This window comes from Equus caballus, chromosome 11 (genome assembly GCF_041296265.1).
Source record: "Equus caballus isolate H_3958 breed thoroughbred chromosome 11, TB-T2T, whole genome shotgun sequence".
Classification (NCBI taxonomy): domain Eukaryota; kingdom Metazoa; phylum Chordata; class Mammalia; order Perissodactyla; family Equidae; genus Equus; species Equus caballus.
The window spans coordinates 2,798,601-2,818,391 of NC_091694.1; the positions used below are offsets into that span (position 1 = coordinate 2,798,601).

Consider the following 19,791-nt stretch of genomic DNA (forward strand, 5'->3'; position numbering starts at 1 on the left):
ACGGGCTGGTTAATTCAGGAATGTTCCTTTGGATGCCCTTGGGCTTTCCACCAAGTCAGCCCACCCCGTCTCCACCCTCCTGGGCGGTTTCTTCTCATCGACCTCCAGGCAAAACAATTTATGTCCCCTCTTCCATGACTGGGACCCCCAGCGCTGTAGGAGCTGACCACCATGGAGATGGAAAGCCACTGGCTTGGTGAATGGCGCTTCATTTCTTTTACAGAATATATGTGGTTTTTTACTGGCTATTCAAATAATATGTACTATATGGATAATATATATATATGCTCCACATAGAATATTGGGGTGAAAACAGACAGATAAGAGAATAAAATAAACTCAACAAAAAAAAAATCAAACAATCCAATCAAAAAATGGGCTGGAGACATGAACAGACATTTCTCCAAAGAAGATACACGGATGGCCAATAGGCACATGAAAAGATGCTCATCATCGCTGATCATCAGGGAAACGCAAATCAAAACTACACTAAGATATCACCTTACACCCGTTAGAATGACAAAAATATCTAAAACTAATAGCAACAAATGTTGGAGAGGTTGTGGAGAAAAAGGAACCCTCATACACTGCTGGTGGGAATGCAAACTGGTGCAGCCACCATGGAAAACAGTATGGAGATTCCTCAAAAAATTAAAAATAGAACTACCATACGATCCAGCCATCCCACTACTGGGTATCTATCCAAAGAGCTTGAAGTCAGCAATTCCAAAAGTCCTATGCACGCCAAGGACTTTTGCAGCATTATTTACAATAGCCAAGACGTGGAAGCAACCTAAGTGCCCATCAACAGATGAATGGATAAAGAAGATGTGGTACATATATACAATGGAATACTACTCAGCTGCAAAACAGAACAAAATCATTCCATTTGCAATAACATGGATGGACCTTGAGGGAATTATGTTAAGTGAAATAAGCCAGTTAGAGAAGGATAATCTCTGTATGACTCCCTTCATATGAGAAATTTAAAAATGTGGACTAAGAGAACAGATTAGTGGATACCAGGGGAAAGGTGGGGTGGGGGGTGGGCACAAAGGGTGAAATGGTGCACCTACAACACGAATGACAAACATTAATGTACAACTGAAATCACAGAAGATTGTAACCTATCATTAACTCAATAAAAAAAAAGAGAATAAAATAAAATTCACCCATTCACCCACACTCAGAAACTGCACAGTTAGCATTTTTCTGTCTGTCCATCAGTCTTTTTTCTGTGCACATATACATTTTTGGGGAACATGGTTGATGCGGGGAGGGGTGAGGGAGGAAGGGCTGGGGTCCCCACCAGGAGGGGAGAGTCTGACTATGCCCAGGTTCCAGGCGTCTCTGAAGAGTTTCACCCGCACACCATGGAGCCTGGAGCTGGAGTTGCCAGTGGACCATAATCAGAGGTTTTGTCATCATTTCAGCTCTTTGGGAACATAGCTCCCTTCAGGCATGTGGTCTGTCACCAGGCTCAGACATTAGACTGTCAAACATCTCACGGAGGCGTCAGCTCAAAGTAAGGCTGCCTGCACGGTTTCACACACTGCTTTCTCCCTCGTCGAACACCACACTCCAGCCCCGCCACCCCGCATCCGCAGCCCCCCACGCTTACCCCTGGCAGCGCCTCGGCCTGCTGCTGGCGGAGCTCCTGGCGCAGTTCGCAGACCTGGTCCGTCAGCTCAAACACCTTCCTGCGGAGCGCGTCCTTCTCCGTCAGGTTCTGAGAAATCTCCATCTGGGCTCCATCTCTCGCCGAGTAGGCCTGGGGACCGAGACACAATGGACGCCCAGAGGATAAAGAGGCCGAGCAGACAGGATGCGAGAGTCCCAGCCAGAGAAAGCAAACCTTTTCTTGTCTGCCTTTATCTTGGATGCATCTGGTGTGCACTAAACACGAGCTCACTCCATGACGCACAAGCTTTCTGTTTGTTGACAATTCATGTAAACATACATGGTTTTAATAACACCCAATATGTGGGGTGAACACAAACATTTGTGCCAGAGACAAAAGGAGGCAGGATGACGCACAGTGAGCATGTGGATGACAGAAATCTCAAGTGGATCAAGGAGAGAGACCCCGAATCCAGAACCAGCTGCCATTGAGGGCGGGGCGACCTGTGTGACTTGGCCAGCCAGCCCTTGTCGCACCCAGAGGAGCAGAGAATCAGCCAGGGCAGGTACCTCCTGTTCTCTCTGAGCCCCTCAGCCCAGCACCCGGGCCAGCCCCCCGCCTCTGCTGGGGTAGGCACCTGGTCCCGCTCCTTCTGCAGCTCCACCACCTGGCTCTGCAGGGCGTTCATCTTCTCCTTGTAGATCTCACAGTCCACCTTAGTTTTCTGGAACTGGAGCAGGGTCTGCTCCTTCTCTTCCCAGTACTGGACAGAGGGGGAAGGTCACATGAAGCTCAGTGGCTCCGAGGCTGGGGCTGAGGATGGGATGGGGTTGGGGAGCCTCAGGGAGAGATAGGGGGCTGGTTCTAGGGTGAAATAAGGTGAATTCATGCTCCTTCTTAAGTGCTAGGTTTCCCGGTGCCTCTGCAGAGTCGCTGTGCGGACTGGATTTGAATTCAGGTGCCGAAAGAGGCAGGAGGGAGGCGTGCGCACTGCTTTGTTTAGTCCAATTCCCAAAGCGCGTACGTGATTTCCCTCCTCCAGCCTCATTCTCCTCCTCCCTGTCCTCCCCGCGCCTTTTGTAGCAACTAAAGAGATCCTCTGCTCTCACCCTGGGGCCCCACATGCCTGAAATCACCCTGTGTTTTAATTGCTTGTCTGTCTGCCTGTTTTCTCACCACCCCACAAACTGGACGTGACCTCTAGTCTGGGAGCGTGAGCTGGTGCTCAATGCAGCTTCAAGGAAGGAATAAGTAAACAGACCAACACATTAGTTAAGCAAAATTGGCTTTCAGCTTTGTGTGGGTTGAAGAAGCTGTCTTCCCCCCCAGTCCCAGTGCAGCCCTGCCCGCGGACGCAGCCTGAAGGCTCACCTGCTTTCGCTGCCTCTCGGCCGCCGCAGCCCGCTCCCTCAGAGAGTGGATGCGGTCCACCAGCTCCTGCTTGCTCTCCAGGGCCTCGTCCAGGTTCTGCTCCAGAATGTCCTTCTCCGCCTGGCGCAAAGAGAGGTGAGCCCAGGGACCCTGCCTGACCTCCGCAGAGGCCTCCCCGGGGAAACATGCTCTCCACTGGTGCCTGGAGGACAGGCAGCAGGGAGCCTCAAGGCAGGGTGTGTAGACAGATTGAGACTGCACACTGGGGACGGAAAAGGCAGAGTCAACAATCAAAACGGGAAACGTATTTCAGTTCTGCTCATATGTGGTCAAGGAGACAGAAAGCAGAGGAAGCTGAAGACACAGGACAGCGATTCCGCCTGTGAGGCTGGTTCAGTCTGCTCTCCAACAACTCCACCTGCAGAGTTTCCGAGAGAGGGAACAACCAGGTCACTCCCTTCTCACGCTCACTTTCAGAAGCAGTTTCTGAACGATGGCGCAGTCCAGGCCATGTGACAGGCAGTGCCAAGGCAGGGGCCTGCTCTGTGCCCGGGGAATGTCTACTGAAGAAATAGTTCCATAAATATATCTATCTATTTTTTTTTGGTGAAGAAGATCGACCCTGACCTAACCTGTTGCCAATCTTCCTCCTTTTGCTTGAGGAAGATTGGCCCTGAGCTAACATCTGTGCCAGTCTTCCTCTATTTTATGTGGGACACCACCACAGCATGGCTTGACGAGTGGTGTTAGGTCCATGCCTGGGATCCAAACCTGTGAACCCCGGGCCACTCAAGTGGAGTGTGCGCACTTAATCCCTACACCACAGGTCTGTCCCCCATAAAGAGATGTTTCTCCACTGAAGGAATCGAAGAGGAGAAGCAAAGCGTTTGCATACTCCAGGGCTAGGGGACCATTAATCCCTCTGCTTCCTGTGACTCCCTGCTCTCCAATGCATGTGCGGGCAGGACGGCAACTTTAGAGCTAATCCTGTCATTTATAATCAGCCCAATCCACTCCAAAACAACGAGGCAGCACAGACAAGCTGGGTGGGACATTCTAATGAGTGTCCAATAGGCGTGAATTCTGCCAAAGTCTGGGGGCGGGGGGAAGAGCAGGAGGGAGGGACGTAAAGAGAAACAGTAGGAGTGAGTCACTAGGTGCCATCTCCTCTGGTCCTTAGCCACACCTCAAGGAACCAGCTGTCAGGAATCCACGGCCTGGAGGCCCCAGGCTGATGTGGCGAAAACTCCCAGCCAGCTCCCAGGGAGGGAACCAGGACCTACCAGGCTGAAAGTCAGTGACCGGAGTTTCTCATTCTCCTCCTTCAGGCGGTTCAGCTCCTCGTCTCCAGGTTCCAGGACGCTGGCCATCTGCAGGGACCGCTCTCGGAAATCCCGCTCACAGGAAGAAGCCACCTTCTCCCGCTGCAGCTCCTGCTTCATCAGGTACAGCTGTCCAGGGAGGAGATGCAGAAGTGGGACGAATTAAGCACTGTTTCCCGACTAGACCAGAAGCCAGGTGAGTTTCTCAACCTTTGTCCTTAATGATGACACTGCTCATACTCAAAGGGGTACCTCTCTGGAGATTTCAAAATCGACTGAAGGGTTTGCCTAATGAACAGGCCCAGCTCCTTGTGGGAGGAGAAAGCTGTGTTAGCTCTACTTTATAGTTGAGGCTGGGGTCCCCGGGAACAGAGCGAGGAGCCCTGGCAACCAGCTCTTGGATCTCTATCGTGAAACTGGTAGTCACAGGCAGCCAGCGATGAACGGCCAGAGTAAGTCTCCTCCAGCACGCTCCCTGGCTGCCCTGCCCTTCCATATTCTGCTAAATGCGTCAGATAAAGGGAATTTGGATTCATGAAAATCTGTAAGTAAAAGGAAAGAGGAGAGTCAGTCAGATGGGGCAGAGACGCCTGGGAACACAGGACCCGGTCTATTCAGACACACTTGTAATCCGTGTGCAAACATGTGCCACCTCCTACCCAGGGGGCTGCATGCGCAGGGCTGTGGTCCTCTGGAAACTACCTGGCCAGGCCCTGCTGGCCTCCATCCTGCTGCATAGGGGCCCAAGGTCTGGATCTGGAGCAGATGGACCTGGCCTCTCTGAGTCCCAGGTGTGGTGCCCCTGGGGAGAGGGGACTTTCCACATAAGACAAACCAGGAAGTCTGGACGTCGGGGTGGAGTCTGGCGCTCACCCCGGGGCTGAGGTCAAGTGGAGAAGGAAGAACCGTCCCGCTGGGATTTTTTCCTTCCCAACATCTAGTCAGCAAACTATCCATAAGCAATTACTGAGTTCCTGCTGTGGGGCACCCAGGTTAGGCCTGTCATGGTCTACGTATTCAAAAAGTAAAATTAAATCATTAAGATCTGGAAGGGGGGGAACTAAAACTGAAAGTAAACTAAAACTAATGAACTAATAATATTTCAAGCAAATACCACAGCCACAATGAAGGGAGAGAGAGAGGGAGAAGGGATGGAGACGTGGGGGCAGCTACAATAACTTACGGCACAGTATTTAACTACAAGCCGTCAGCCCTGGGCAGGGTTGAGTGGGTGGGGGGAATCACAACCCTGAACTCTTCTCAGGAGGTTTGCTTACTATTCAGGTATGGACTGAGCAATTCTGAAACCATTGTAGATGGACCACAGGACTGAGCAAGAGAGTGTGTTGACATTGTTGGGAGCCAGGTTCTCATGGAGGAAGCATACAAGAAGCATACAAGGGGGAAGGCAAGAAAAAACTTTGGGGGATTGACTGGAATTAGAGGTGGGGATGTGAAATCATGATTTCTAAAGCATGTGTATGTATGTGTATGTGCACACCTGCATACATATGTGCATATGCATACATGCATGTGCGTGTACGTGTGTGTATGCACGTGCACGTTTTCTAGCTCTGTCCCCTGAAAGGGCGAAGGAGCAAAGATACCCCAGAAGCCATGAGCACACGTAGCGCCCAGATCTTGGTCTCTAAAAGGAACCAGGGCCCCTCAGAAATGGCTGACCCTGGAGCTGGGGCAGAGTGGGTATGAGATGATCTCGGACCACCGTGCGATGCAGGAAAGGGAGTCGGTGCTTAAAAAGCAAGGAGGCGTGTCGCGGGACGTGGAGCAGGCTGAAGGGGCTCCCGCTGGCAAAATCTGGGACAATCTGAGCACCAAACTCACACAGGACAGTAACATGTTACAGACGGTTGGAAACAGGAACCCAAGCATCTGTGCCAATAACAGATTCGCACGTGGGGAGAAGACAGGCTCCTTCCCACAGTCAGGATGCTGAGGGCCAACCGGCCGACTGCAGGGCGCTCTGGAGGTGGGGCTCAACTCATCATTTCGCAGCCGCCAGAGGGAAGATGTGTTTGGACAAGAATCACCAATGAGGCCAAGTCTGGGGGGAATGTCACCAAGAAACAGGGTGGCTTTGGGTCTCAAAATGCCTCCCCCACCCCCTGCCCCAGATTGCTTATTTGCTGCAGGGAGGAAAAAGAAACAGGGATTATGCAGCGGAGAAATAGGGCAGCACCTGGACCCAATGGGCATTATTGACATCACCAGTGAGGGGAGCTGAACCTCAGCCTCCTGATGGGGTGCCCTGAGCCAGGCTGCATTCCCTGTGCAGGATCCCGCCAAAAATCTGTTATCTTCGTCTACTCACGAGGAACTGAGACAAACCCCAAATGAGGAGCCGTCTATTATAGAAAAGAGAGGGGTCTGTCTTCTTCAAAAATGTCCATGCCGTAAGAGACAAAGAAAGGCTGAGGGAATGTTCTAGATTAGAGGAGGCTAAGGAGACAGGACAACTAAATGTGGCACCTGATCCTGGACTGGATCCTGGACCGGAGGGGAAAGGCTGTAAAGGATGTTGTTTGGGTCAAATGATAAAATTGGAACACGGACGGGAGACTAGATAAAAAGATTGCATCCACATAATTAATGAAGTTGATAACTGTGCTGTGGTTATATGAGAGAATATCCTATTTTTAGGAAATATACATTGAAGTGTCTAGGGGTAAAGGGCCATGATGTATGTAACTCAAGTGGTTCAGAAAAAAAGTGTGTGTATGTGTAGAGAGAAAGAGGGACAGGCAGAGACAGAGACAGTGACATAGAGAAGAGAGGGAGAATGCCAATGATAAAGTAAGGATATGTGGGTGTCCGTTGTACTATTTTTATTTGTATGCTTTTTAAATAAATTTGAAATTATTTCTATATAAAGCTAAAAATTGAAAAGCTAAAAACAAACAACCAATGCCATAAAGGAAAAAAGAAAATGACAAAATAGCAAGGAATGAATATCCTCAATATTTAAACTCCTACAAATCAATAAAAAGATAATTATCCCCAACGGAAAAATGAGTAAAAGTCCTTGTGAGGGTTTGAGGGGCCTCGCTAATAACACTCCTGTTCTCCCGCCTGACTCCAGGACCGGCTGAGAAACACAGACGGGCTGGTAGAAGTCCACCGTCCCCGGGGGGTGAAACTAGGTGGGTCCACTACCATGGAGCCCAGAAGAGCCAGACGTGCCCCCAGACGTGGGCGCGTGGGACTCCCCATGGTGGGCACTTGACAGATCAGCCAGGCCACGGGCAGTGACGGCTGAGCAGACTCGTTGCCACGTAGGCTATGGGAGGGGCTCCGGGGGGTGGGGGGTCAAGGGTCAGCCTCCCGCAGGAGCACCTTAGCTAAGGCTCACAGGGCAGGGACGTGTCACAAGGAGGAGGGGACGGAGGTCCGGAGAGACAGACCAGCGAGGGCAAAGGCGCGGGGGTGGAGAGCAGCAGGTGGGGCTGGGCCTCCCGCCATGGGGCCCCCACTACCTCCTCCTGGAGGCTGCGGCAGCGAGTGGTGGCCAGCTCCTTCTCCTGCAGCGCGTTGCTGTAGTGCAGCGAGAGGTTGAGCATCTCGTCCTTCAGCTTCAGCACCTCGTGGAAGTGGGCGCTGACCTCGCGCTGCATGCGGCCATGGTCGGCCTCCAGCTGGCGCAGGCTCTCGGCACGGGCCTCGGCCTGGCCCAGGCACTCCTGCAGCCGCCGGCATTGCTGCAGCAGCGCCTCCTTCTGCCCCTTCTCCTGGCTCAGCTCCTCCTGCAGGCTGCTGATGGCCCCGGCCAGGCACTCGGTCAGCTTGGACGTCTCCATGAGCCCTGTGGGAGAGGGGCACGGGGGCCCAGGCCTCACCACCACGGCCCTCGCTCCTTGTCCCCCAGGGTCCTTGCATCTTGTGCCCAGCCTCTCAAGCCGGACATCCCACCCTAATCTTTTGTTCTCCTTAAAAGCCTTCAGGCTCAACCAGACTCGATGATTTGGTTAAATAAATAGCATGATTTGAGATTTGGGGACGAGGATTATCCACTCTCAGCTTCCGCCAGGGACCCAGCTTTCAGACCCAGCTCCCTGCCTCAGCAGCCGGGACGGGCTCAATGCCAGCTCATTTTAATGTCATCCTAAGAAAAACGTAACCGGGAATACGAATCTAATAGAACTCCACCCAACATAAACACGGACTGTGCTGCCAAACAGGCAGAGTTTTCTCATGCAGAGTTTTGAGTGATGTCTTGTTCCTTTGAATGCCTAACTCTTTCAACAGGTCCTCCGGGGAAGCCCCAATTACTCAGTCAACAAGAACGGCCTTGTCTCCTTCCCAGCCGCCGTGAACCTTTACTCAGGCAGCTGAGCAAACGCACAGAAGGCTGCAGGCTCCACGCATTTTCCTCTCTGGCAGAGGCCGCTCCGTCCTCTGTCTCCCCACTAGGGCCGACTCCGGGACCAGGCCACCCGCTCCGCCTCGAGCACACACCACCCAGCGAGGTGGAGGCCGTCTCAGGAGGTTTTCCAGGGAAACGACAGGCTTCCCTTTTGCCCGCGCCTCTGTATGCAGGTTCTGGGCCCGAGACGGGCCTCCTCGGTGCTGGATGATTAGGGACATGCCTTTCCTTTACAACCAAGGCCACGGGCTCCTTCTCTGACCCATCCCCTACTACAGTTAGGGGACGGGGGTCTCCTCACCCCCAGGGGCACAGGCACGGGAACCTGGGCCTGGAGGGAGCAGGGAAAACACCTGGAATAGCATGGAGCTAAGGTTGCTGGGAACCAGAGGCTCTGGAGAAGCCCCGCCGGCCCCCCGGTCAAAGACGGAGCTCTCACCACTGAAGCCGCTGAAGTCCACGTTGGGCTGCAGCCCGGTGACCTTGGTGTAGATGTCAGGGTTGTGGAACTTCAGGCTCTCCAGGAAGGCGAGGGCCCCGTTCTTCCCTCGAGTCCTCAGCAAGTCCAGCAAGTGCCCTTGGGAGAGAGAAACTCTTAGCAAACAAGGCGCCGGGGGTGAGGGTGGGGGCGTGGGGGTGGGGGCTGGGCGGCTTCCCTCGACGGGGGCAGGGCAGGGGGGACCAGGAGTTTTCGAGCATCTGGGAATCAGAACCCATCGCTGCTCTTGGAGGCTCCTTTTATTGATGTGATGAGTCAGTCTTGAGACGGCTGAGGCTGATATTTCTTGAGCAACCACTATGACCCAAGTTGGGGATAAAGACTAAGGAAGACGATCTTTGCTCTCAAGGCCTCCCCGGTGTGTTGGTGGATGTGTGCAGACAGGTGTGTAGAAAGTGCGTGGGAAGAAAGAAGCGAATAGCAGCGCCCCAGGGCCAGGGTCCCAGAGAGCTCGGGCTTCCAAGCCCACCCAAATGCCATCGCTCGCAGCCTGCGTTACTAGGTTGGGTTCACGTCTCCTGTATTTGAGGCTCATAAGGCAACATGTGCGAGTAGAGTCCTGTTAAAGCTCCCACTTGCGGCCTGCTTTCTGCAGTCCAGGCTTTGAGATGAGTATCTTACAACCAGGAATGCATTCATCTCTTAATGACCTGATAAGTGGAAGCTGTTAGTGTCCCCATTTTTGAATGAATAAACACAGCTAGTCAGATTGTCAGTCAGCTCCAAAAACATCTGGAGTGGGTTGAGTGGTGGCCCCCCCAAAGATATGTCCACCTGGAACCTGTCAATGGGACCTTATTTGGAAAAAGGGTCTTTACAGATGTAATTAAGGTAAAGATCTCAAAATGAGATCATCCTGGGTTGTCCAGACGGGCCCTAAATCCAATGACAAGTGTCCTTATAAGACACAGAAGAGGAGAGACGCAAAGAAGCAGGCCGTGTGATGACAGAGGCCGATTGGAGTGATGCAGCCACAAGCTGAGGAAGGCCTGGGGCGGCCGTCACCTGGCAGAGGGGAGAAATGCTCTCCCCCAGCACCTTCAGTGGGAGCACGGCCCTGCTGACACCGTGATTTCAGACCTTTGACCTCCGAACCTTTCTGCTGTTTGAAGCCCCCTGTTTGTGGTCATCTGTTTGGCAGCCCCAGGAAACTAACACAGTGTCTCCACACCCGGAACCCTGGTCCCCTTGGTGCTGTCCCGTAAAGCTCTGCACTCCCTGCCCTCACGCGGGGCTTCGCGGCACAACCTGCGCTCAGCTGGCTCGGTAGAGAGGGCCCGCCAGAGCCGGGGCGGCCCGGACCTGAGGCGAGTGGCCGTGGGCTGGCCCGGGTCCTCACCGGCTCTCATGGCCGTGTTGGTGAACCTGGGGCTGTGCAGCACCTCCTCCTCGTCCAGCTGGCCCAGCACCTTCGCCTGGCGCAGGTAGGGGGTGAGGCGACTGGGGCAGATGCTGCGCACGATCCTGTAGCGGTGGCTCTCCAGCATCTCCCAGAGCATCTCCTCGTCCAGGGATGTCAGCGTGGAGTCCGTGCGGCACAGTTCCGCCATGACTGGGGGCCTCAGAAGCCTGGATGGAGAAGGTAGTGATGGAGGGCCGGCATCAGCGACATGGCTTCGGGGCCCGGGGAGGCCTTTCCATTCAAACCCCCTTTCCCCACCTTACTGGTAGGGAAGGAAATGACCAGTTCAGAAAGAGCGATGACGCCCACCCTGGCCCTGGTGTTCCGTGACCAGAGGGAGGGGAGTATCCATCCTCATCACTGACATCAAATCAATTCCTCTACTGGGAGCAGAGCAAGAAGAACTGGGTTTCTTTTGGTTTCAGGAGACTGGATTTGCCTTTAGCACACGGGAAGCTGCCCCTGGCTGGGGAACTGATGTACGAAATGGGTCTAGGACATGCATTCTCCACTCAGTGATATGGCCCCCAAGAGGGGAAAAATTGGTTCCTGAGCAAAAATTCTTACTCCTCTATGTATAACGCACAGATGTGCACACACAGATATACAGTACACCTGTGATACTAATGTTTCATGAGAGGACGATTAGGGAAAAGATGTCTGAAAATGCTCCCTAAGGGTGATGATGAAAGAAGGGTGGAGAAACACTGGCCTAGAATCAATGTGAAGGTTTGGACCACCAGTCCTGCAACCCAGCAACCAGAGGTGGTGCCTCAGTCTCCATCTCAGAGGTCGGAGGGCAGTCAGGTGGGAAGCAGGGCCGAGGGAAAGGGTGCTGTACGGAAAGCACTCTGCTTTTGCTTGGTGCGGCCGACATCTGCCATTTTTCACACGGAGGTAATGCCCCTCTACAAGGGGCTGGCGGACCCTGCCTTCTGGTCAGGAGCCAAAGTGGACAGACATTCCCTCTCTTTGCTCCCGCACCTGCCCAGGATGCTGAACCCGGGCTGCAGGGGCAAGTGCAGAGGCTCCTAACACACGCATGTCCCACGGCACCATCTGCTCTAACCTAAACCTCAACAGTAACGCCAATAAGCAGGGCTTGCCATGCCAGTTACATCTTTTCCTAAAAAAAAAAAGTTAAAGTAAATAATTAGTTACTAAAATTTTAAAAATTCATCTGAAATAATGGTAACAGAGCTGTACTTTGGAAATGCTGCTCTACATACTTGTTCCTGAAATGTCACTTTTGTTAAAAGCAAGACTGCTGGCCTCTCTAGAGCAGGAACACAAGGACGCGCTGGTGGAGCTGGGACGGAGGGCGATTAGACCGAGGGCACGGTGGCCCCAACAAGACCGAAGGAGAAGGAGTGAGGGAGAAAGAGGCCCATGTCAGACCCCTGGAAGGTCCCACCATGCTTTTTAAATGCCCATAGATTTTCCTGAAATAAAAGTCTTAACGTGAAGGACTTGGTTGCTTACTTGGGAGACGTTCAGGCAGGCGGCTGTCAGAGGCCACCCTGAGCCTCCCGGGAGGACTTCCTCGTGTGAGAGGCATTGCTCCCCTCGGGTTATAATTCTCAACAGGGAAGGTGTATTGGGTTGAGTAGTGTCCCCACAAAATTCGTGTCCACCCAGAATCTCAGATTGTGTCCTCATTTGGAAGTAGCGTCTTTGCCAAGGCAGCTAGTTAAAATGAGGTCATGCTGGATTTGGATGGGCCCTCAATCCAATGACTGGTGACCTTATAAGAAGAGGAGAGGGACACAGGACACACAGAGGGAAGACGGCCAGGTGAAGACGGAGGCAGAGACAGCAGCACGGCGGCTACAAGCCCAGGCGCGGCAGGGACTGCCCGCAAGCAGCGCAGCTGGAAGAGGCGGGAAGGATCCTCCCCCAGACCTGGAGAGCGAGTGTGGCCCTGCTGACGCCTTGATCTCGGACTGCTGGCCTCCTGAGCTGGGGGAGAACACGTTCCTGTTGTTCGAAGGCATCCAGTCTCCGGCGCTTGGTTACGGCAGCCACATACACTCAAACTGAGACACTCGGGAAATGTGTCAGGGGAATGACACTTTGTAACAGCAGGTTATAGAACAAGGCAGCACTAAAACAAAGGACTCTTTAGAGCAGTAGAGGCCACACCCCCTTGGCTGGTGGTGTGTGCCGGTTTAGAAACGGCAGGGTCTCTGGAAGGGCTGAGCCGCAGCGGGCCTGGGCAGACGCCCCAGCTGGGCCACAAGCTCCGGATCTGTTGGGATAAATCATGTGTGTGGACCAGCTCGCCGTCACAGGCCCGGCACAGCAGCTCCCCGGGGGCACCCCGACTGGTCCAGAACCCAAGACCTCCTGTCAGGAGGAGCAGAAATCAGCTGCCCAGCGTCCCACCCACAGAGCACGCCCTGGGCGCCCCAGCTCTGTCCTGAGCCGCCTCCCACAGCTGTGTGCCCCCATCTCTCTCTTCCCTCCAGGCCCCGGCCCATTAATCCAGCTAAAGAATTCCAAAATGTTTTAAAACTGTGGACTGTTTCAAGCATATCAGAAAAGTCCCGCAAATGAGAACAAATATTCATGTTCCCACCAAGCAGATTCCACCGTCATAATGTTTTGCACTTCAGACTCCTTTGCGAGGAAATGCGTCGTTAGAGACAGCTCAGTCCTTCTGCTGTCTTCAGTCCCTCCCCCTCCGTCTGCCCAGACGTGACTGCTACCCACGTCCTGCAAGTACACGTGTCTACAAATAAGCCATGGCACTTTCGCATGATTCTTTGTGCCAACAGTAACTTGACATGGACAATGTCTTTACCGTGAACTCTAACTTTACGTGACAAGCTTCATGCTGGACTTGGCACGACACTCAGCCTCTTCTGAGGTTTCTCATATGGACACACGCCTCCTGGAGAGGTCTGTACACTAAAAATGCTCAAAAATCAGAGCAAATCAACCCTTGTAATCTAAGAAAAGTGGGAAATGATTGTTGGAGGGTCCTATCTCCGTGGGCAGCCCCCCACAATCCACCCGATGGGCCGGGTCCACAGCAAGTAAGCACTCACCGAGGGAAGCTCACATTCGCTTCTGCAGGAGCTCCTCACAGCGGCATGGGATCCCGTGTCCCCTCCGTGGCCAGGTGTCGTGCTGGCTCCCTTCTCGGCAGGCTGCTGGGCGGGATGGTACTGGGCCGGAAGATCCCGCCAACTCAGTGCCAGGATGACCTGTTCACCATGTCAAGCCATGTGACTTGCTGCAAAACTCAAAGTTCGGGCACCAAAGACTAATGCAAGGGGGAAAAAAAGACAAACTCTGATCCAGGAAGTAATTCGACAGATCTTTGATCCCTATGTTTGCTCAGTAACTGCAGAAGCTTCCTTAGGGTTTGGAAACAGGTTTCTAGAAGGAAATTGGGCTTTGAACCCTAGAATACCAAGGACAGTGGGCAGGTGCAATAGTTACCTGATGTGTTGTGGGCCCTTCTTGGACCCTCACCACAGGGCCAGACCCCCTGACACCCTTCCCCTTAGTCTCCTTACCCAAGGAGAGGGAGCTGCTGGATGCAGTGTGGACGGGAAAGGGCTCGGGGGGTCTTCCTGACGAGGAACAGAGAGGACCCAGCCCAAGAGCAGGAGTCCCGTCTCACTGCCCTTTGGCGGCTCCCTCCTGGTTTCTTCGGGGGAACAGTTGATGGAAGCTCAGGAGTCAGGGTTTTATGGATTGAATTGTGTCCCCCCAAAAGATATGTCGAAGCTCTAACCCCCACTACCTGTGAAGGTGACCTTATTTGGAAATAGGGTTACTGCAGATGTAATCAGGGTAAGACGAGGCATTAGGACGGGCATTAAATCCCAAATGCCTGGTGTCCTTATAAGAAGAAGAGAAAAGACCCAGAGATAGACTCTCAGGGAGAAGGTGGTGAGACAAAGGAGGCAGAGACTGGAGTGATGCATGTACAAGCCAAGGAACTCCAGGACTCCTAGCAGCATTGGAAGTTCAGAGAGAGGCCTGGAACAGATTCTCCCGGGGCCTTCCGAGGGAGCGCAGCCCTGCTGATGCCCTGATTTTGGACTTCAGCCTCCAGAACTGTAAGCAAATAAATTTCCATTGTTTGAGGCCACCCAATTCGTGGTGATTTATTACGGCAGCCCTGGGAAGCTAATGCACCAGGGCAAAGGGAATTTGAAAACTGGCCAAGTCCCGGAGGCCCATCCACATCCAAGGATGAGCTGTCAACCCACACACTTGAATGCAAGGCTCTCGAGCTCCACCCGGAAGAAGTCTGTGTCACTGGACCTGCTGAATCAGGATGACGACCTTCCACCCTGCATCAGGACCAGCAGTGTGATCCACGGAGCCCAGTACAAAACAAAAATACGGACCCTTTGTAAAAAATACTCAGGACTTCAAGACAGAGGCAGCAGAGCATTAAACCAAGTGCCGGGCCCCGGGCGCAGGTTGCACATCTATGAAGCTGGCCCCGCTTTGCATGATCAAGGGGTCTCCACGCCCCCACTATCTGATTTATGTCTAAATTCTGAGCTAGACCAAGGGATCCTTTAGGGATGATCATTGCCCTTCTGTGTAGTTCTCTTTTAAGCCTTCCTGGGGGAATAAGCATTCATCCTTAGCACCTAGGGGTGGGTGGGCTGGTTAAGCCTGGAGAGCCCTGGAGGGGGGAGTGGGGAGTGCCAAATGGGACCCACCTTCTCCATGGCTGCCAGGCTGGTGGCCTGCGGGCCAGCACAGGGCTGGAGTCCCCACAGGCTCATGATGTGACAGTGGAGAAATGGCTCAGCCTCCGGGCATCCATGGCAGAGGATTCTCACTGGCCAACTACTCAAGGACCAAGGACAGAGGAGCCACTCCAGAAGCAGCCCTTCTGTGCCGGGTGGGTCCTGCCAGGGGAGGGCGACAGTCTTTGTGTGCCCAGCTGCCAGCCTGTCTGGAAACGTGGTGAGCAGCAAAGGCATCTCCTGTGCCCAGACCCAGTGCTTGGCCATGGGGACCCAACCCAAGGCGGGGGATCTTTGCCCAGGATTTGTCTATGTGGGAACCAGGTCTCCCCCACACCCAGTCATGGAGCTGGAAAGATAAGATCTGGGAGGCTTGCACATGCACATTCATGGCAGCACGATTTGCAATCACCAAAAGGTGGGAACAACCAAAGTGTCCATCGACTGACAGATGGACAAACAAAATGTGGCCCATTCCATACAGTGGAATATTATCCATCCATAAAGAGGAAAAAAGTGTGGCCTGCCTGGTGGCAAAGCAGTTAAGTTTGTGCGTTCAGCTTTGGTGGCCCTGGGTTCACCGGTTCGGATCCTGGGTGCGGACATGGCACCACTTATTGAGCCATGCTGTGGTAGGCGTCCCACATATAAAGTGGAGGAAGATGGGCACGGATGTTAGCTCAGGGCCAGTGTTCCTCAGCAAAAAGAGGAGGATTGGCAGCAGATGTTAGCTCAGAGCTAATCTTCCTCAAAAATAAAAGGAATGAGGCTCTGATCCGTGCTACAATGTTGATGAGCCTTGAAAACATGCTGAGTGAAAGAAGCCAGTCACAAAAGACCACATACTGTGGGATTTCGTCTGTATGAAGCGTCCATAGAGACAGAAAGTAGATTAGTGGTTGCTTAGGGTTGGGAGTAGGGTGGGGCTGGAACGGTGACAGCTAAAGAGTATGGGGTGGTTTCTTTTTAAGTGAAGGAAATGTTCTAAAATTGACCATGGTGATGGTTGCACACATCTGTGAATATACTAAAAACCATTGACTCGCCCACCTCAAATGAGTGAATCACACGGTATATGAGTTATATCTCAATAAAGGGATTTTTTAAAAAGATCGCAGAGCTGCCGGTGACCAGGGCCTGCTCCCCCTGTGGCCCCACTGCCTGCCAGGATGCAGAGGAGGGAGGGTGGCGAGGCATCCTCTCGTGACCTGGCCTGCCCCGCCTCCCTGAGGCCAGCACGGCTGCCCCTGCCCTAGGGGACCCCAGCCTCCTCTGTCCTTTCTCCCTTCTTTTAGCCCAGGCTGGGCCTGCAGGCTCCTGCTTGTCCAGCGCCCCTGCCGAGGGTGTCGTCTGCCCTGGAGGTGCCGAGGGCAGCTGAGTGTGTCTGACTTGGGACGCTGAGTGTCCCTTGCCGAGTTCCTCCTTTCCGGCCCTGCACCTGCTCATTCTAGCATCCATGTCCCCCTCAGCTGACCCCCGAGCCCCCTGGAAAGGTCTCCACGTGTGCAGAGGCGTGGGGTTGCCCCTCGCAGCCTCTTAGGTGATGGCCGCCGCCCACTGCTTCCGGTGCAAAGATTCTGGGTCAGAGTCAGCATGTGAAGTCAGTCTGAACGGTAAAAGTGCTGAGTGAAGCAGCCTCACAGAACCTCTCTCCCCCAGTGCCTCGAAAAGTGAACCAAAACTGTCAAAAATAAAAAAAACTCAGCAGCCTCAAAATAAGGAAAAACGGAAAGGTAAACAACTTCCTGCCACAAACTTAGAAAAATGGGAGAAGAGCCAAGCGATGGATGGAGTGGTACAGAGGTCCCAGGGCCCAGGGCCCCACGCAGCCCCCTGACAGAACTGGGGGGGGGGGGGGGCGGGCACCAAGGCTTCTCCCTGCTGCTGCCCATCTCATGAGAAAGAAACCCTGGGGGAACCTGGGGAGGACACAGCAGCACCCCCAAGCTCCCCAAGACACCCACGAGAGAAAGTTCTCCACTCGGGGTGGGGGGGGGACGATCCTGTGCAGATGTGAGGAAGAAAGCCCGGCCCCAGGCAGCGCTCCTGGCTGCATGGTGAGCATCGGGCCATTTAACTTCAGATTAGGACAAACTTTTGTGGGCATTAGCATTCTAGAACCAAATAAGAAGATTCTCTGTCTTGAAAAGTAGAAACAGTGTGAGCGATAGAAATCTGAAGAGCTGGGCAGGGACGTGATGTGGGGGAATGTGGCACCTTGTGTTGGGGCGGGGCTGGGGTGCTGTCTCCAAAGAGGCAGGTCGATTTCATATAACGTCTTTTACTTGTCATTGTTTTCACACTCTCTTAACTACAGTGAGGATTTTTTTTTTTTTTAAAGATTGGCACCTCAGCTAATATCTGTTGACAATCTTTTTTTATTTTTTCCTTCTTCCTCTCCCCAAAGCTCCCCAGGTACATAGTTGCATATTCTGGTTGTGAGTGCCTCTGGGTGTGCTATGTGGGACACTGCCTCAGCGTGGCCTGATGAGCGGTGCCATGTCGGCGCAAAGGATCCGAACCGGAGAAAGCCCCGGCTGCTGGAGAGGAGTGTGCGAACTTAACCACTTGGGCACGGGGTTGGCCCCTACAGTGAGGATCTTTAAGGAAGTAATTGTTCTTGCAGTTGAGAAACATTTATACTGCATTCAACAATTCCATCAGTATTTTAAAAATAATTTTAAATTTAAGTAAAATTAAAATTTTACTTAAAAAAATTTTACTTTTAAATCATGTAGAACACGATCCAATTTTTATGAAATAATCTTAGTGTATCTATCTCTCTAGCAGTCCCTCAGTTTATGTACTTATCCATCTATCTGTCCAATTTGTCCACCTGTCTATTGTTCAGTGTGTGTGTTCACTCGAATTCGTGGGACAGAGAGAAAGACAGAGAGAGACAGAGAGAGATGGAAAGACAGAGACACACAGAGAGGGAAAGACAAAGAGACAGAGGGAGACAGAGAGAGTGGGGGTTCTGGGCTGCTGCTCACTGATGCTAATACTGTTATTTGTGGTAGAATTTTAGGAAATCTGTTGCTTTCTTCCTTTTTTGGTACTGATTAAACTTTTTAGAATGAGCAAGCATGGGTTCGATTAAAACTATAAAGTCATTATTTCAGAAAATAAGACAATTCACTTGATCAAACCAGGAGATGGGCCTCATCCAGACACGTTCGCCATGGATAAGGTGCCCGTCGGCCCCAGATCACCTGGGACACTTCCTGTCCTGACCTGACTATTCACGGTGCCCCCTTCTCTCTCCCGAGGGATGTGCTTTAGGTAGCAAACTGTCATAGGGCAGGAGGCGAGGGTGCACAGAGGCCCCGCCCCTCACACTTCAATGGGGACACTGGCAGAGGCGTCCCCTTTCCTGCTTTCCCCCAGTCCTGTGAGGAAGAGCCAGGGTGGGAACAGACCAGGGAACAGACAGGTGCTGACTGAAGTGGGGAAAGTTCTGGAAAAGCTGGGGGAAGCGGGGAAGAAGACATGGTCGGACCTGTCCTGCATTAGCAGGGAAAAAAAACGTTTCTTACTCCCTGGGTAGGATTTCTTAACCTTCTGCTTAATAAAGGAGAGTAGAGCATCTTTATAAAACCCTTATGTTTCCCCCCAAATTTCTCATACAACTTCTGCTTTAATACACACCGGGCCTGAGCCTAGAGGTTCAAAAGCAGAGGAGAAATATGCCAGCCCTGAACTGTGACCCAAAGGCCTTCCTCAACAGGGGTCAACGGCCCAGGATGAAGTTGGCTCCCATGAGTCAGAGACCCAAAAGCTCAGGCTCACAGAATATTAACTTTGTTTTTATCAAATTACACTCTGGTGCCCTCTCTGGTATTATATTATAAAGTCGCCAGGGGGCCACATTGCCAGCCTGCAGCAGAAATTCTGGGAGTTCCAGACGCTCGGGTCTCTGAGGATGCCCTGGAGACCAGGACTGGCCGGGAAACACGCCCCGGAGGCCTGCAGGTACTTCTGGTGCTTTCCCAGGGCTGGTGCGGGGTGACAGCTGCTCTGGGAGGGTCTTCTAGTCTGACTGCCACCCCTGCCCCCACCTCCTTGGAACACTGCCACCTCCCACAGAAGGTCAGATAGCACTCGACTTTTCTCAGACTCCTGCTCCCATCAACGTGAACTCGGAAAGTCAGGGCCAGCTGACACCACAAGCTGCCTCACCAGGGCAGCTTTGGACAGAGGTCCCTCCGGGACTCTCCAAACCCCAGCCAACTGCCCCCTCTGGCTCCTGGGATCCCCCAAAGCCACACTGGGGTTTGGGTCTAAGTGGGTGTAGCCAAGCATGAGTCAGTCTAGTCCATTCTTTGCACAGGGAAACAGCGTACAATGGCCCCCCTAATGGCAATTTAAAAATGTGGGTGTTTCTTTGCAACTCAGCCCCAATTTTAAGGGTTAGTCCTAACAGTAAAGAGAATTTACCCAGAGATCCCTAAGGATATTTTAAACTATATAAAAG

At 52.8% G+C, this 19,791-nt stretch overlaps 1 protein-coding gene and 1 long non-coding RNA gene across 6 annotated transcripts in view; one reads left to right on the forward strand and one right to left on the reverse strand.

Moving 5' to 3' along the window:
• Positions 1-19,791, reverse strand: part of CARD14 (caspase recruitment domain family member 14) — a 36,544-nt gene that overhangs the window by 15,921 nt on the left and 832 nt on the right. For 2 of the 5 annotated variants that reach the window (XR_011423120.1, XM_023651853.2), the window contains exons 2-9: positions 13,647-13,864; positions 10,534-10,763; positions 9,135-9,272; positions 7,809-8,134; positions 4,276-4,443; positions 2,993-3,112; positions 2,259-2,384; positions 1,622-1,771 (exon numbers count right to left, since the gene is read on the reverse strand). Coding sequence is in view for 4 of the 5 variants with exons in the window: in XM_023651853.2 (XP_023507621.1) it covers positions 1,622-1,771; positions 2,259-2,384; positions 2,993-3,112; positions 4,276-4,443; positions 7,809-8,134; positions 9,135-9,272; positions 10,534-10,744 (1,239 nt within the window). In the remaining variant the exon portion in view is untranslated. Of the gene's footprint in view, positions 1-1,621; positions 1,772-2,258; positions 2,385-2,992; positions 3,113-4,275; positions 4,444-7,808; positions 8,135-9,134; positions 9,273-10,533; positions 10,764-12,078; positions 12,845-13,646; positions 13,865-19,791 lie in introns of those variants that run through there. The other 3 variants (XM_023651855.2, XM_070226810.1, XM_023651856.2) reach the window with 3 other exon arrangements.
• On the forward strand, positions 4,292-18,433 carry LOC138916206 (uncharacterized). Its single transcript, XR_011423122.1, has 2 exons — positions 4,292-4,510; positions 17,725-18,433. It is a non-coding gene; the product is annotated as an uncharacterized lncRNA (long non-coding RNA).